Source organism: Cyprinodon tularosa, unplaced genomic scaffold, assembly GCF_016077235.1.
Source record: "Cyprinodon tularosa strain WSP-4 unplaced genomic scaffold, ASM1607723v1 ctg580, whole genome shotgun sequence".
Taxonomy (NCBI): Eukaryota; Metazoa; Chordata; class Actinopteri; order Cyprinodontiformes; family Cyprinodontidae; genus Cyprinodon; species Cyprinodon tularosa.
The window spans coordinates 523315-541105 of NW_024039319.1; the positions used below are offsets into that span (position 1 = coordinate 523315).

The following is a 17791-nucleotide window of genomic DNA, read 5'->3' on the forward strand; positions in this document are numbered from 1 at the left end:
TATGGTTTATTATTAGGAAAGAAACTGGGCCAATAAGTCATCTATGGGAGAGCTCTAGACCAAAACCACAGCTTACCAGAATAGAGATATGCGACCTCATGAAACTACTGTGTTACCTTTTCTTAAATATGCATCCTTTTAAATCTGGAGTTAAACCATGCAGGACAAAAAGATCATACCAGAAATTATACCTCCAGGGTGATAACCTGATGATATGGAGCTGCTTTGTAGGCCCAGGACAATTCAGTATTTGAGGGAACCATGACCCCTAATAGAAAATCCTGGAGGAGAAGGTTCCACTATCAGTTGGTAACCTAAGAACCAAGACACAGTACCAAGAAGCCAATCTCTGAATGGCTCAAAAAGGTCTGCCATAATGGCTGTAAAAACTCTTTTACCTGGTTGCTAGGTTGCTATTGATAATCATTGTTTATATCTCCTCTTGGGAATTACTTATTTCACCATCTGTCTACTCCCCAACACTGCATCATTTTCTCCTGGTATTTCCCTTTTTGGATTTTCTTTTCCATATTTACACAAAATACGTTTCAAAAGGAATATTTTCCAAAAGACTCTTTGAGTAGAGAGTTGTTTTTAAAACAAACCCATCTCCTTGCTGTTGGAGAGAGCCTTGGTGCCTGGGTCGTGGATGATGGTGACATTAAAAACTGCTTTCATGGCGGGTTCATCAAAGCAGGGAAATGCTTTTCTGGCAAACGTTGCTTGCATCTGAGAGGTGGCTACAACTCTGAAACAGTATTCAAGTGAAAATAGCACAAAAAAGGGCATCAGAGGGGCAAAATCATCAAACCACAACTGTATCTGAATGTGTGATTATAGTAAAAGAAATGTTCTTTATGGTTTCTTACTTCTTTACTCCATCATCCATGTATTCACTCCTGTAGAAGCCCTCTAGGTCGTCTGCCAGCTCCCCTGTAAACTCTGTGTGGAGCATGTAGGATTCTCCCACTGCTAGTTTTCCGCTCAGTCGAATAACAAGATACTCTGTCCTCACCACAAGCCAAGTCCTCTGTATGGTCGGCGCAGTGGCTTTACCCAGGCCAGTAAGAGTAGCATGCTTATCCAGATATGTAGTGAAGTTCAGCTTGTTGGCATGAATGATTATAAGATCTGTCTCTTTTTGACACCTGAAGAGGACAGCAGATTGTCCCGTGAAGATGTACATGCCTTCAGCGTTGGGCTTCAGCCGGGGCCATAGAGTCACAGAGTAAGAGTCCGGGATGAGGGAGTCTGGGAGTCTAAAGTGGTCCCACGGCTCTTTTGATGTGAAGGGGGTCGTTGGGGGTACAGAGATGCTACCAGTACCTGCGTCATCTCCAGGATTACCTTGATTCTTGGCTTTTTGCTTATCATAAGCAATAGATAGAGCGATTATTGTCACCAGAGCGCTGACGGCAATCACCAGAAGTCCAACGGCAACATTCTTACTGACATTGTAGTATTTTCCCATCTTAGACTCTGGATTTATCTCTGAGAAGTTTCAGTCACTTTTTGTCCAATAAACTGGAGTTCTGATAAAAACACCTGAGGACAAGAAAATACTTTAGTATTTTTTCATATTTACATTCATCACTCTTTTAAATGACTTAGCATAAAAACTTTAACTTGATACAAATAGATTTCACTGGATTTCACCAAGCACATTGCTACTTATTGCATTTTTTTCAACATATTGCCAAAAAATATTTTAAAATTGTGCTGCTAAAGGTGGATGTACTTTAGAATAACTTTGCTAGCTTTATTTTGATATTCTGCTTTGTAAGAACTTTATTTCCTCAATTCATGGATCTTTTTTGTTTTGTTTTTTTGTTTTAGCTCTGGTGTGGAATTCTGTGCAGCCAAAAGGGTTTTTGCCAATGTCCTTTCATTTTTGGCCATTTGTTATACTGTGTTACCATATCAAACCTAACAACTTGGGTTTTTTTTACACCTGGAAGCTGCTCAATAACATCTCAGTAGCTGACATAATACCTCAAGTACTTCTGAAAGTCCCAGCTGAGTTGAAAAGAAGGTATTGAGGATGCAGAGCAGGAGCAAGGAAAAGAGAAAGGAGGAGGAAATTCAAGCCAAATCTTTCATCCATTGTTGTGGGTCCCAGCAAGGACAAGTTCAATAAAGTACAGTACAGTAAATGAATTAAACGCCTCTACAGACTCAATACAAGACACACGGCCACAGAAGATGCTTACTGCTATCAACAACTTTTTGAAAAAAACTCCAAGGTACTACACCACTTACAGTAGTTTCTCTTTGGGATGAATAACATTTAATTACACCTTATAGTATTATTTTTCAGAAAAGTGTGTTGTGCAATAGTTATTTTACAATACAGCTAAATAAAGGGCTGTGCAACATCTGAATTAATGGGTCACCTAAGCAATAAATGGAGAGCAACCCTTGGAAATTTTAATTTAAGCATCAATGTTATTATTCCGAGGCCTTTGAGAGCCTGTTAGAGAACAACAGTTTCCAAGAAGCATTATGACAACTAACGGAAACACTGTGCAGGTCAGAAACATTGTGGTGAGTTTAAATCAAGGTCACAGCACAATATGTCACAGAGTAGTGCTTAGCTGACAAGTGGAGACTAAGCAGATAAGGGAAAAGGCTGGAGGACCATTGGTAACTGGAGGAGCTGCAGAGAGCCACAGCTCAGGTGGGAGAACCTTTAGATAACTCAACCATTAGTTGTGCACTCCACACTTTTGGGCCCAATTCCAGACCGTCCACTGAGCACTAACCCTGAGCACTAACCCTCTGTTTGTGCATTCCCGCAGAGGATCCGCCACATTAAAGGCCTTCCCAAGCCACGTAGCGAGTTGCTCGGGTGGACCAATCAGCAGTTAAATAGTCTGAATCAGTGCAGGATCGCTAGAACTGGGCAATGGCTGTAACGGCGAACTAGTTGCAGATAAAAAACATGGCATTCAAATATAAGCTCCACTGGTTTGCTGCATCTTTGTCAAACTGACAGAAAATTACAAGTTAGGTACAAAAACTTAACTACTTCCAAAATGGACGGTCCTCTTTGAAATAGTTTTATTTTTACCGCATACATTTGTTATTTGTTCTTCTTGTGTAACAAAAGAAGCCAAACGACCCCCATTTCAAAGGGGGGGACCCGTTCGTCCGTTTCAATTTGCATGTTTTCTAAAAAAAAAAAAACGAGGCTTTGTTGGGCTTTGAATAAGGCCTCAAACTCAACACTATTCCTGACAGTTTGAATTGAAAAAGCTTCTTGGATGGAAAGCGAAACGTCTTCATACTTGGAAACAAAGTCCAGTGGATTGTTTTTTTGTTTTACCTTTTTTGGAATGACTATGACCGGGATGCCTGAGAATCGTCACCAGCGTTTAACGTTATGTTACTCTGCTCCACAGAGCTACAGCCAAGCATATGAGGCGTCACTGTTGTGCACGAGCAATGACTGCTTTCCCTTTCCGTTGGAGGGAAGAAGCCTTCACATTCTCATGGACAACACTAAACATACAGCCGGAGTGACAACAGGAAGGTTTAGATCAAAGTTCATGTTAGATGGTCCGCCCAGTCAAAGTGCAGACCTACATCAAAATAAAACTATGTGGCATGACAAAAAGATGATCTTTCTCTAGATGTAAGTTTAGAAACACCTGCAGCAAAGGTGGTTTTACAAAGCCTTGACCTGTTCTTTAATGTGGCTTTTCACTAAAGGGTTTAATAAGTTAGTCTCAGTGAAAACTTTCTAAACCAGAAATCTTTAAACAACTTCATGCTCCAAAAGCTGAGGGGACAGTTTAAAGAAGTGCCCTTTGTCTTCTGAATCAATTGTGCAACGGTGTGCGAAACAAGGTCCATACAGTCATGGATTAACAAGTAATCATCGTCTCTATGTGGCATCCCTGAAATAATAAGAAAGAGCACATGGGAGAAAAACACAACATGAGTGAACATGTTTAAAGGATCTATTCCTGATCCTGTGCTGGATGAACTGTAAATCCTGCTCCAACTGTTTTTTGTTTTTTTCCCATGAGAATCCCACTTTCTCTCCTCCTGATCTTTTGCACAACTAAACACGGGCCTCAAGCTCGTGCACCATTATTAGGAACACCATTTCGCATAGCTAAGTCAGATAAAATGTTGCTAACACACAGCTATGAGCTGTTAACTGTAACCTCCAATATGGTCCAACACTGGAAAATATGGATATCTAGAGAAGTAATTTTTTTCTTGAATTGAGGACTTATAAGAGACATTTTTCCAATAGAACCTGACAATTTACATTTAAAATAAGCAAACACAATTATTAACACAATTTATTTCAAGTGCATATTATCTTATTAGCTTATTTTAAGCGAAAAAATACTCATTCCATTTGCGAGCTATCTCATTTACTTACTCAAATTAAGGGTAAATACACTTAATTAGAGAATTTTTTACTTATTTCTAGATCGATTTTCCAGTGAAGGTGTTACCACAAAGTTCTTCACCTGATGTTCTTTCCTTGGTCACAGAAAAAACCTTTTTTTAGGTCGTCTGTGTCAGCATTCCTCCGGACTTCCGTACGGTCTTCAAATTATTTCCTCTATTATGATGTTTAGGTGAGGTTCTTCTCACTGTCTATGGCAAAAGTAAACTAGATTTTAGTTGTTTTTTTTTTTACTTTAAACTACAGGCTTTGTTTCAGATTTTTAGTATAATTATCTCTGTTCTTACATTCTACAGTTGAAATGTTGTTTAGGAGATTGATTTGTTAGCAATACTTTCTATGTATAGTTCTTCCCTTGAGCTTCCATCTAGTATGTTTGCTTTAATTTTAACCCTTTAGGCCCTGATAACAGGATATATAAACATTCAAATTTTCCTTTCTGCTATTTTAACTCCTCTTCTTTCATTATAAAGATGCAGCCTCACCCAAAGTTTGAAAGATGGTTCAGCAAAATTAATATAAATGTTGATAGCTCTTTTCCTCAAGCCCTTTGACCCACTTTTATACCTCAGTTTTGTTCCAAAAGGTAGATTGCAGGAATCCAGTTAATTTAGTGAATGTGAAACTATAAAGTATTCCTTTAGATGTCAAACATTAACATATATGAATGTATATTTTGCAAAAACAGATAACTCTGTTTTTATATTTAAAAAAAAATTTACATTTTATTACCAGCACCATACAAAGAGTAAATGACAGCTCTTTTTTTTTTAAATGGCTTTTGTCTGTTTGTGCAAATTAAGTCCTGTATCCCTAAGAAAACTGATGAGTCCCTTTTAGTCTTCACAAAACTGTTTATTGAACATTATTCTCTAGCAGATCTGAAACCTTATACTGAGATTAGATTACAATTATTCAAACTCAACTGAAGGTAAGTGGTTCTACTGGGCCAACAGAGCAAAGGTGGTTGAATACAACATTAAAAATGAGCTGCTTTCTCTGATTTATGACAAGAAGGTGACAATTTCAACGTCCTGTGACTGATTTTAAAGGGCAACATATGTTTAGACAAAACAGACCTGGCTGTATTTAAGCTCATTCACTGAAACATATTCTATTCAATTATTACAATGTTATTGAACTATTAAAAACTGTCAAAAGTTTTATGGTTTTAATCCATTGGGCACTCGATTTCTGATGTTTGCAGCAGTTGCCACATTCCTATGAATAAAAAACTGCTTTACGTTATCAACAGTTGTAAAAAAACAAAAAAAATAATAACAAACACTGACTGAATATGGGAAACAGCAGGAACACAGAGGAAACCTTATGCGAACTGCAGCAGAAAATGTCTGTAATTTCAGTCCTCTGGACTGAACAAAATGTGCATGTGTGTCATCTGCCTGGTCATCTAAGAGCTGCCCCGGTTTGAGCATCAGCGGGTGAAGGAGGGAACATCCTGGAAAGGTCACCGAACGTTTCAGGATCAAACGAAGACAAACAGTCACACCTTCTGGGAGTTAAAGTTCACACTTTGACACTTAACATCCATGTGGAGCAAAGAAAAATCCAGGAGATAACTTTCACACAGGAAGAGGGCAAAGAGCTTTACGTAAACATAACAATTTAACAAGCAGTTTGGTAATAAAAACGGCTCCATATTTTATCATCCTACTTAAAAAACCCAAAACATCTCCAACAGTATTGTGCAGCAAATACTCAAAATGCGATATTAAACACCTCGAAAAAAGTCATTTTTCTTCAACAAAATTTTTTTTTAAATAATTTTGTTGTAGATTTATTTAGAAGATAAATATGAGATGTATAATTAAAAACAAAAATATAAAAATAGCCTGAATCGGGGGTAAAGTCCAACTCTCTATGTGAGTTGTTCAATCTGTTCAAGTGAAAGATTCCCATTTCAGTAAATGATTAACATTTTTTAGATAAAACTGTCATCAAAATATGCTACATTAAGTTATTAATCATTAAGGGGGTCTTAGTTTGTTATTATCTATTAATATGAAAGCTTCAAACATAAATTATCCCATTTTGCCTGAAGATAAGTAATTTGGATTTAATAAAGAACTTCAGATACAACAATTTATTCTAGACTAAAAATCGACTCTTTTTACGCATTTTAACATAAATAAAAGTGAGAAAGGAAGAAATGCCATATTCTGAGTTGTAAATCTTCTCAGAGTTAGGATTTCTGACTGGATATTTGAGTAAATCTCAAAACTAAGAAGCTCATAAAGCAACATTTGACAATTTGTTTAACAAAACAAGCAATGTGCCGCAGCAAGAAAGCTCATTTCCTCGTTATCTGCTCATTTTATTAGTTTGAGGAAAGATATGGTGCTGATAAGTTCAAGGAGAATGAAACTAAAACACTCACATGGAGGGAACCTGTTGACAGGTTCAGGGATTTGCTAAATGTATTTTTACTTTTGTGTAAATTACTTCAAAGCTTTGGGGAGGGATTAATTCACTGTACTGCATGATTCTAAAGTGAAAGAAAAAATATAGACAAATGTTTAATATTTTTTTTTTATCCATAAAACTCTGAAAACTCTGTATCCTTTTCTTTCTGCTACATATTATTTCTTTTTTTGATCAAATCTTTAAAGCAATGAATATCTTTGAGATTACAGAAGGCTTAAAAAGCGTTTCAGTGATATGGATATCTGTGCAAGGCACAGCATGTCCCTCGTCTATCAGATGAAATCTCCCCCAGCTGATAAACCAAACTCTGAGGGCAAAAACCATCACAGAGGCCAAACAGGCAACACCTTTTTATCTGTCTTTAAAAAACAAAACTAAGATTTTTCAATCTTTTCAAAAATAATCTAAAGAAATAGTTCTATTTTTTAAAGAACATAGTCAAATGTTTGTCTTTTTCTTCCATGTTATAATGAAAGCTACGGTTTTCTTTTTAAAAATATTCTGGAATCAGTTCCTTATTATTTAGTTATCTTTGGGTTGCAGGATTATAAACAGCTTTTTTGAGATTGGAACATTAAAATGTATCTTTGAAGTATTCAGTTCCTACAGTACCGAGAAAAGAAATCTTTAGATTGACACCTCTCCCTAAATTCTGGTAATTTCTTACATTGAGTTGAGTAACTGATAAAACTATATACTGCTCAAAAAAAATAAAGGGAACATTCAAATAACACATCCTAGATCTAAATAATTGTACAAAGCATTCAATGAGAATATTTCTAAGTTGAATGTACAGACAATAAAATCACATAAAAACCATCAATGGAAATAAAAGGTTGACCAATGGAGGCCTGGATTTGGAGTCAAATACAAAATTAAAGTGATAAACATTACAGGCTGATCCAATTTTGATGTAATGCCCTGGGCAGTCGTGGGTGAGCGGTTAGGGTGTCAGAATTGGATCCCAAAGGTTACCGGTTCGACTCCTGACCCGCCAGGTTGGTGGGGGGAGTAATTAACCAGCGCTCTCCCCCATCCTCCTCCATGACTGAGGTACCCTGAGCATGGTACCGTCCCGCCACACTGCTCCCTTGGGGCGCCATTGAGGGCTGCCCCCTTGCACGGGTGAGGCATAAATGCAATTTCATGGTGTGCAGTGTTCACTTGTGTGTGCTGTGTCACAATGACAATGGGAGTTGGAGGAGTTTCCCAAAGGGCTTTCACTCACTTCACTTTAAACAGGCCAATATGAGGCAGTATTGTGTCCTCCACTTGCCTGTATGGCCTCCCTATAACGCCACGGCTGGTCCTGATGAGGGGACAGATGGTCTCCTCTGACCTGGACTAAGATGTGCTCAATGGGATTCAGGTCTGGGGAACAGGCGGGCCAGTCCATAGCTTCAATGCCTTCATCTTGCAGGAACTGCTGACACACTCCAGCGTCATGAGGTCTAGCGTTGTTCTTCATTAGGAGGAACCCAGGTCTCATAATATGGTTCATCTCGGTATCTAATGGCAGACATGGATGCCTGTACGGCTCTCCAAAGAAATGCCACCCATCACCATTACTGACCCACTGCCAAACCAGTCATGCTGAAGGATGTTGCAGGCAGTAGATCGCTCTCCATGGTGTCTCCAGACTCTATCATGTCTTCCACATGTGCTTAGAGCGAACATGCTTTCATCTTTGAAGAGCACAGGGCCCCAGTAGTGAATTACCCAATACTGGTGTTCTCTGGCAAATGCCAAATGTCCTGCACAGTGTTTGGCTTTGAGCACAACATCCATCTGTGGACTTCAGGCCCTCATACTATCCTCATGGAGTCAGTTTCTAACCGTTTGTGCAGACACATGCACATTTGTGGCCTGCTGGGGGTCATTAAGCAGGGCTCAGGCAGTGCTCCTCCTGTTCCTCCTTGCACAAAGGCAGAGGTAACAGTGCTTCTGCAGGGCTTATGCCCTCCTACTGCCTCCTCCCTGCCTCCTGGTAGTGCCTCTGGAAACTACGCTGATAGACACAGCATAGCTTCTTGCTACAGTTCACAATAATGTGCCATCCGAGTCTGTCTGATGCTACCATGAGAGTGAAAGCACCATCAACCATATAAAGTTAGCAAAACATCAGCCAGAAAACACAGGTACTGAGAAGGGGTCTGTGGTCCCCACCTGCAGAACATGTCCTTTATTTAGTGTGTCTTGCTAATTGACAATAATTTCCACATGTTGTCTGTTCCATTTGCTGAACAGCATGTGAAATTTATTGTCAATCAGTGTTGCTTCCTAAGGTAACAGTTTCATTTCACAGAAGTCTGATTTGATTGAAGTTTTACTGGGTTGTTTTTGTGTTCCCTTTATTTTTTTGAGCATTGTACTTTTTAGGAGTAGCACCATACCTTTTACTTTTGAGTAAAATGTTTGGGTACTTTGAATAATGAAAAAGCGTGTTATAAATTAAAATGCTCCAGACAAAAACACACAGTTATTCAGGTCAAAATAAAAAGATACACAGAAAAAGACGGTTACTTTTTGGTGAACAAGCTTACTGTATTTCTGGCAAACCATGACATTTGGCACTCAAGCTCATTTACAGTAAGGAATAAATATTATCACTTGAGGTGATTTAAACTGTTTTAGCATGTAGAAATTACCTAATGAGGAAACTGATTTGGAAAGATGATTCTTCGGTCTGAATTTATTTTTTGTTCAATTCATTATCCATGTTTTTTATTATTATTTTTGTTTGTCTTCAAAATTCTAGAATCTGCATATATCAATTCACATTTCAGTCTTTCTTATTACAGCCTATTATGATGAGTTAATAAGCATTTGTGTGGCCTTTTACCAAATACTTTGTACTCTTATTGAGTGAAAATATAACAAAGTAGCTCTACTGCTTGAGTACAATTCTGGGTTCTCTGGCCACCTCCATTTGCATTTATTGTAAAGTTCAGCATGAACAGTTTTTGTTGTTGTTAAACTTTAACAAACTTATCCAAAAAGAGTTATCAAAACAGGGAGTTTTGAGACAGAGAGACAATGTTTCTGCTCAAATGGTTTAGAAAAGTGTAATTTATCTATGTATGCATTTTACACTCTTTTTTTTAGACATGGTTGGGACAAATGTTAGCAAACTAGATTTATTTTCTATCCTTAACAACAAAAACAGATGACATATTGTAAATACATCCTAAATGGTTGCTGAAGGCGACAAAATAACTCTGAGGGCTTTAACTTTATCAACACGTTTTCATCAGAAACAAAATAAATCTCCAAGTGTGGTAAATAAAGAGTCACAATGGGCTCCGTTTGGATCCGCGGTGTTTGAGTCTGATATCCTACAGCAACATCTGGAAATAATACATCTGACTCTGATAAGATCCATAGCGCCTATAGGAAACACTTTCCCTCAGCTATCTGTGATGTCAGTAGAACCAGGCAAACTCCCACATGTCAAAGACTGCAGCATGTTCACCAGTGTTGTTAGATTATATCATGCTTCGATTTCATTTAAGGCTGCAGGGACTATTTATTTGTGAATCAGGTCTTTGAATAACTGCAGTTGAAAGAGAAATTAAATTGACTTCAAAGAAAAGTTTTACTTTAGTCTTTTCCTCTATTATGTGAATTTGTTTACATTTGAACAGAAAAGCATAATAATATTTATAATAGCATATATTATCATTTAGGTTCATATAATAAACCTCATTATGACAATGGCCTCCTATTAACACGATAAACATGATTACAGGGGCCTTGTCTAACATATGAAATAACTCATTTCTACAGCTGTAGCTCACTCTGGTTGCATGCAAAGGTCTTCTGATTCAACTTTCATACCTTGTTGTATATACATTTAATTTCTGTGTTTAACACCCTATTTGGTAGTAAACGAAAAGCTTTGTTTTTATGTTGAACAAGTCCAGGTCACTGGAGGCAGGATTTTGCTTTTGCATGCGACGACAAAAGAAGGCAGAGCCTCATTATTTCTATGGTAGAAGCAATGAAGCCAAGCGAGTCGGCAACACAGAGCAGAAGTGTGAAAAGAAAGAGTAGAAGTTTAAGCCGGTCTCCTACTGAAAATAGCGTGTTAAAGCTTTTTAAACATGGGTCGACCAGCTAATAATCAGCATTCGGCTCCTTTCCCACTAGCAAAAAAAGCTGTTTTATCCCCCCGCCGCCGCGTCGCTGGTGACACTATCATGCTGGGTTAGCATTGATGATGTCAGCGATGCAACAGAAATCAGGAAAGTAAACAATGGAGAGCAACAGGAAGCCAGGGCGTAATCAATGTGCTTTATTTTTTCTATTATCCGTCTGAATCCCTCTCACCAGAGCTGCTCCATGTTTATCGAATGTAAACAGAGTTGTTTCTACTTGTTAGATCAGAAGCAACTAGCGCGATGTGTTGATTCCATACGTTGCGTTCAATAGTGCAACGCAATTTAGAGGGTCAACCCTGCTCTGGTGTTCCCACAGCACGCCGATCAGAGCCAAGGAGATTTTAACGCGGGTCACTTGCCGAGTCATTTGACCCGGGTAGACACGCATCAGTCAGCTTTTTCCACTGCCACTAAAAGCTGATTGCTCCAGGGTTTAAATAGGTTTTTCAGCCAGTGGGAAAGACGTATTAGGATACAGAGGTGTCATAAGTATTAGTATTTATTACTCTAGTACAGGGGTGGGCAATTTTAGTTCCTGAGGACTGGTATCCCAGCCTTGTGAGACCATCCTGATCTCGCGAGCTTTCAAGGTTTCACTCGCAGATCAGTCTGGAGACTCTCCGTTAAAGACAATTTGGAGCCGTTCACCAAACGAACGTCCAATCAGCGTTGGCTTTGAGGCGGGTTGAGGTGTGACGCAACGAGAAGTGCGACAGTTCAGTCTAAAGAACATGGCGGCTTCAGCCGATGAAACTAGCGTTAGCGTGGCTATCGAGCAAGTTTTATCGGAATTACAGAGTATTTCTTCACTGAAAGAAGAGCAAAACACTGCTCTGGAGGCTTTTCTCAGAGGAAAAGATGTTTTTGCTCTTCTCCCGACTGGTTTCGGCAAGAGTAGCCTAGCTTGTGTTTTCGTCGTCGCTCTGTTAGTACGTCATATGCTTCGTTTATCTGATTGGTTTATTTGGCCCGTCTATCACCAACATAGGCCAATCAGTTAACCAGTATTTTCGCCCCTTCCCAAAATTACTTCTACGGAAGGTTTCCAGATGGATTTGCTCCGCGGAGTCAGGTTACTGGTATCCTCCACCCTTTAGATTCACCCTTGGTCCAACACCTGCTTCAGGTGTGTCTTTTGTCTCCGCAGTATTCAGTTAGTTCCTCCAGAGTGCTCTCAATTATCTAATTACTTGACTCAGGTGTGTTGAACAAAAGGCACATCTAAACGTTGCAGGACACTGGCCCTCAGGAACTGGTATTACCCACCCCTGCTACAGTAGAAGTATAAATTCTAATGTTTAAAAACACTTTTGTAGAGGTTAGAGGATCAACTTAAGCTTTTCACTTAAGTGTAAAAGTAGCATTTATAAAAAGACTTAACTTATAAAAGTAAAAGTAATTCAGGAAAAAAGTTAAGGACAGAAGCTTTCTTGCGCTACCCTATTAAAGTAACATGTTTCTACAATTCTGGATGATAACTTCCTTAGACTTATTTTTCCTAATTTTATAACCGCTGGTAAGAGTGTCAAATTTAACTTAGTAACATCTTGAAAAACTATTTATTTTGGTATGTGGTGAACAACAAGCGGGGGCAGCACCGAGTCCAACCATGGAGAAATTGACAGGATGATATTTTTATTTTTTTGGTAATGAAGTATTTGTACTTTGTCACTTGACTGTGGTAGGATACAGTCAAATCAAAAGTGGCAAATTGTCGGTGTGGTTTGCCTGGCAATGGTTATTGACATTCTGGCCCTCGACGAGCTCTCTCCACTGCATCACTGAATAGGAGGAACATCAATCCGGTTGCTGGTTTTTCTTGTGTGGCCCCAGTGGACATTAGTTTTACTGCTGCAGCGGAAAAGATCAAACAGATCAAGTCAGTTTCTGACAGTCTGATTGGTTAAGGTGACACAAATAAACACAAAACTTCTAATCGCTTAACTACAGTAAATTTTCACTGTGCTCTACTCGGTTATGAAAGACGCGTACTCTTATTGCCATTTTGCTCTGAGCACCCAATATGGGCGAAGGCGAATTGGATGCCAAAAGGGATCAGACTTTAGTAGCACTTGGAATATAATAATATATGATATATAAAAAAGGAAGTTGAGGTTCACAGAGTTAGGTTTCTAGTTACTGTGATGTAAGGTTTTGTATGAGTGAGGCATTTGCATTGGTTCAAATTGTCAGTAAGGTAATCAAAGCTTCCAGAAACTGGTGTACGGCACCTTTTATGATCCATTCAGAAGCAAAACTTATTTCTAGACTCAAAAGAAATAAATGAACATTAAATACAAATACCTGTCATATTTTTTTGTGTCCTGTAGTTTAATACAGTCAAAGTATCTGACCTGGCCTCTTTTAGACTTTTGGATGAAGGCAACCATGTTGGATTTCAAGTTTAGGAATTGTAAAGCTGATATAACTTTCCCAACTTCAAGCTTGGGGATTTCTAAATAAAAATAGACATCATAGGCTAAATAATCTCTTTTTATTTTAATCAACGTTTGTTGTAGTATTGCTTTAAAATCCCCAAAAGTATTGTGGTACTCAGAAACTTTGCATCTAGAGCAAAACTGTATAAACACGATCTTGCTGTCATGTAGACTGTCTTTGGCTGCTTTTTCAGCTGGTTGGCAATTTTTATCTTCCTGCTTGCTCCACTCTGATTAATTGGTGAACAGTTTCACCTAATGCTGCCCACTTAAAAAGAAAGGCTTCACATGTCTCTCTCAGTTACACTCTGCCAGATTGTCTTAATCCCTGCATGAGTCCATTCACAGTGCTTATGTGCACTTCCTTCCTTGTTGTGTTCATTCTGCCCTCACTGCGCTCTAATCTGTTTCTGGACATGACCCGGACTGCCTCTGCCTGCTCCCAGTCTATTTTAAGCCTGTCATCACCCTGTTCAGCCATCTGTCGTCTTACCAGCCTGCCAACAGCCCGTTCAGGCTACCAGCCTGCCAACAGCCCGTTCAGGCTACCAGCCTGCCAACAGCCCGTTCAGGCTACCAGCATGCCAACAGCCCGTTCAGGCTACCAGCCTGCCAACAGCCTGTTCAGGCTACCAGCCTGCCCAAAGCCTGTTCAGGCTACCAGCCTGCCCACAGCCTGTTCAGGCTACCAGCCTGCCAACAGCCTGTTCAGGCTACCAGCCTGCCAACAGTCTGTTCAGGCTACCAGCATGCCAACAGCCCGTTCAGGCTACCAGCCTGCCAACAGTCTGTTCAGGCTACCAGCATGCCAACAGCCCGTTCAGGCTACCAGCCTGCCAACAGTCTGTTCAGGCTACCAGCCTGCCAACAGTCTGTTCAGGCTACCAGCCTGTCTCCCTCCATCTCTAGTTAAGTCAATATTCTCCAATATTCACCGTGTCTGGGTGAATTATTGGCTTCTCTGTCAGAATACAGACTTTTTCTTGTTTTTCTAAACATGCAATAAAAAGATCTTTATTTCAGTCGCGACAAGCCTTGTTTTTGATTTGCTAATGCAATGCACTACATTGATAGTAAATCCTATAAGATGTGTGTTTTCTGAAACTGGGCTTGTTGCGTTCAAGGTCAAACATTTATTATTCGATCGGCTCCGTTTTAGGGAATCATTATTTCCACATCCTTAATCATCTGGTGTTGCAGAGCAACATAAAAAAACAACAGACCCAACAGTCACGCTGCATACGCTGCTGGAATTCTATGGTTAAAACATTAATTTTAAGGCAGCAGAGTGGTTCAATGGTCAATGGTTTAAAGGTCTAACAGTTAAAGAGTTGATTAAAGGGATGTAAACCAGAAAAAAGTGGAAGAATTAAAGAGAGAATGACTGTGACAAACGTAGCAAGAGAGCGGCTGACTTACAGGATCTTCATGGGATTTATTGATCATGTTTTGGTTCATTGTTAATTTTCCTCCAGCCAAAAGAGGTACTAACAACAATAGGGCTTCATGTTTATGTATGCGCTCTATAAAGATGATACGTCTTTAATGTGCTAAGATGCAATAATAAATATGATCTGAAAAACACACACATGCATGTCCAACTAAAAAATTAATTTTATTTATAGTAACACTATTTGGCGATATAGCATTTCTGATTCTGATCCAGATTTTCTTAATATGCGAGAGAAAGTAAAAGTTTAGTTGCATTAGCCAGGGTTCCTACAGCATAAGGCAACTTAAGTTTAAGACTTTTTAAGACTTAATGCCACTTGAAATAAAAATTTAAGACCAAATTCACAAGAAACACAAGAAAAACCTGCTTGCGACAACTTAACCCAAAGGTTTATTTTAACATAAACCACTGCAATAATGTTTCAAATGTTGAAAAGCTTCCCATACAGGAAGAAAGCTAAAAACACACAAATGACAGATATATTTGAACAATTATTTAACTGAATTCACAAACTTTGTTTTAGCAGGGAACAAAACAAATCAGTTTTAAAGCCCCAACATAACCAGGCTAAGTCTTTTTTGCAGCTATTTTTCTTTGTATGGTTTTCTTAGTCTGTTTGATTTGGTGATAAGTGGAGGCGTTGCAGAGACAAGGGTGGAACTAAACTGAGAAATACCGGCTGTTTCTCTGTAACTCCATTTTGACGCTTTGTGTTTCGTGCTTCGCATGTGCGACTCCACTGCCTTAATTCCCATCGTTCTGAGCTTGAATGACTTCTTGCACTAAATCCACTGAGCTTCATGTATGTTCCCTGGTTTTAGCCGTGGAGAAAACTCTTGGCTGGAGACAATTTGGTTACATTTACACTTGCTCATATTTTCCAGATAATAAGTTAATGGTGCATCTCCCAAATGTCCCGGCCGCAACAACGCTTTATTGGTTCCGCTATCGGGACGGAACCAATAATGGCGAGGCGTTTTTTTTTAATAAAAAAGAAAAAAAATGTGTCAATTTTAACGTTTTATTTAGAATACAAAAATAAATCGTAATAAAAATAATCCTATTTATGATGTTTTAAAAATTAGGATCTACGAAAGACTGATTTAAAGCTACAGTGTGTAACTTTTAGTGACATACATCCAGACTGCAGACCGCAGCAACATGAACGTCTCCCCCCCACCGCTTCTCCCCCCCAACAGTACGGCGATCGTTACAGGACAGAATGTCTTCCACGACGTCCGCATCACCTACCTTCTCAAGTGATGAGGTTTGTTTGCATAGATAATTTTAATACTGCCATCTATTGTTCACTACCGTCTCAGTTCATCTCTCTCAACTTGCCGTAGTTACTTTCGAGCGTAATGGGAGATCTCGCAATCGCTAGTTTGTTGGCTCTGCGCTGCCGTAGCGCAAAGATGTCTGCCTCCATGGCTGCGAGACCCGCTCCTAAGTAATTATAAATAACGAATTCTAAGGCAACGCAAATATTAAGGTTAAGAGGCTGAGCTCGTAGATGATGATAAATAACATAGTTATGTATAATATATTACATTTCTGACTGTATATCCCTGTAATTATTACACACTGTAGCTTTAAGACATTTTAATACCAATTAAGGCCTTATTCTTATTATGAAGAATTCAATGCCTTTTAAGACTTTTTAAGGACCCGCGGGAATCCTTTTTAGCAGTTCCTGTGATGGATTCCTCCAGGAGAGAGATAACAGACCGTGTCCATTTTTGTTAATGATTTAGAGGAGAATCTGCAGTGTTCCAAGCTAGTAAGAAAATAAAATAGGCGGCCATGTTGTTGATTCTATGTATCTATGTTCTATCAGGGTCATACTAAGCATAACCTTTAGGGTAATTTATATAACAGATCAGAGCATATTGTTTCAGTTAATAATTGATCGCCAACATGTTTTCCCTTTCAGTGTTTCCAACATGTCCCTCTGCACCAAGTTGACATCCAACAGCAGCCAAATAAATCAGTGCTGGTACTCCTTGCCAACAAAGAGCAGCATAATCCTGGCGAGTGGGAATGTTTTTCTTGGGACCTCAAAGTCACATATTTTCAGTGTTAAAAAAAAAGAGGAGGAATTAAAACAAAAGGGCAGGGTGTGCACATGTGACCTGGTGAAAGGAACGATAGAGCTTTATAAAGAGGCTGCTTCAGCAATACATTGGGTTAACATCATCTTCATCATCATCACCAAGTGAAATAAGCATGATGCCGAGCAGCAGGGTTTGGATCCAGAAACTCCACCATAGACAGGAGACATGAGCCTGAAGTCAAACTAAACACAAAAATAATCCTTTTCCTATTTGGTCCAATTCATATAAACTAACTAATCTCCCTTTAGAAGGCAGGGAAATTATTTTACTTTCTATTTTATGGAATTATTTTAATGTATTTACAACTATGCAATTATTCTTCACTTGTAAAAACTCTATTAGAAAAACTTCAGCTGCTTTCCAGCCCTTAGAAAGCTTAGTTACAGATAAGACGGCTAGAGCGGGGTTCCATTTAAATGAAACATTAAAGAATAGCTGTGGACAGATTTCAGCAACCTGTGGAGCGAACACTGTACATACCAATCACTGGATGGCCTCTGTGCGTCCCGCTCTGACGTGGAGGTTCAGCAGGAGAGATCCACGGTTCAAGCTTGTGGTCAGCATCTGTGAGCCTGATAGTGGGAGGCGGTGAGAGCTAGCACCGTTTTTTTTTTTTTTTTCTGAGAACGTCAGGGAGTAAAAGACTCCCTCATTTAAAAAAAAAATCCCCTCTAAATAACTGGAACAGAGGTGAGAAAGAATGCGGAAAAAAGCTGCAGCTTCTGCAAGCTGTTCAAGCAGAAGGTGAAGACGGC

General features: G+C 39.1%; 1 protein-coding gene across 1 annotated transcript in view; it reads right to left on the bottom strand.

The window, feature by feature from the left end:
* Positions 1-17633, bottom strand: part of LOC119797358 (aminopeptidase N-like) — a 34696-nt gene extending 17063 nt beyond the window's left edge. The window contains exons 1-3 of the mRNA XM_038306413.1: positions 17517-17633; positions 870-1545; positions 606-748 (exon numbers count right to left, since the gene is read on the bottom strand). Coding sequence (XP_038162341.1) covers positions 606-748; positions 870-1471 — 745 coding nt within the window. The 5' untranslated portion in view covers positions 1472-1545; positions 17517-17633. The remainder of the gene's footprint in view (positions 1-605; positions 749-869; positions 1546-17516) is intronic.
* Between the last annotated feature and the right edge of the window lie 158 nt (positions 17634-17791).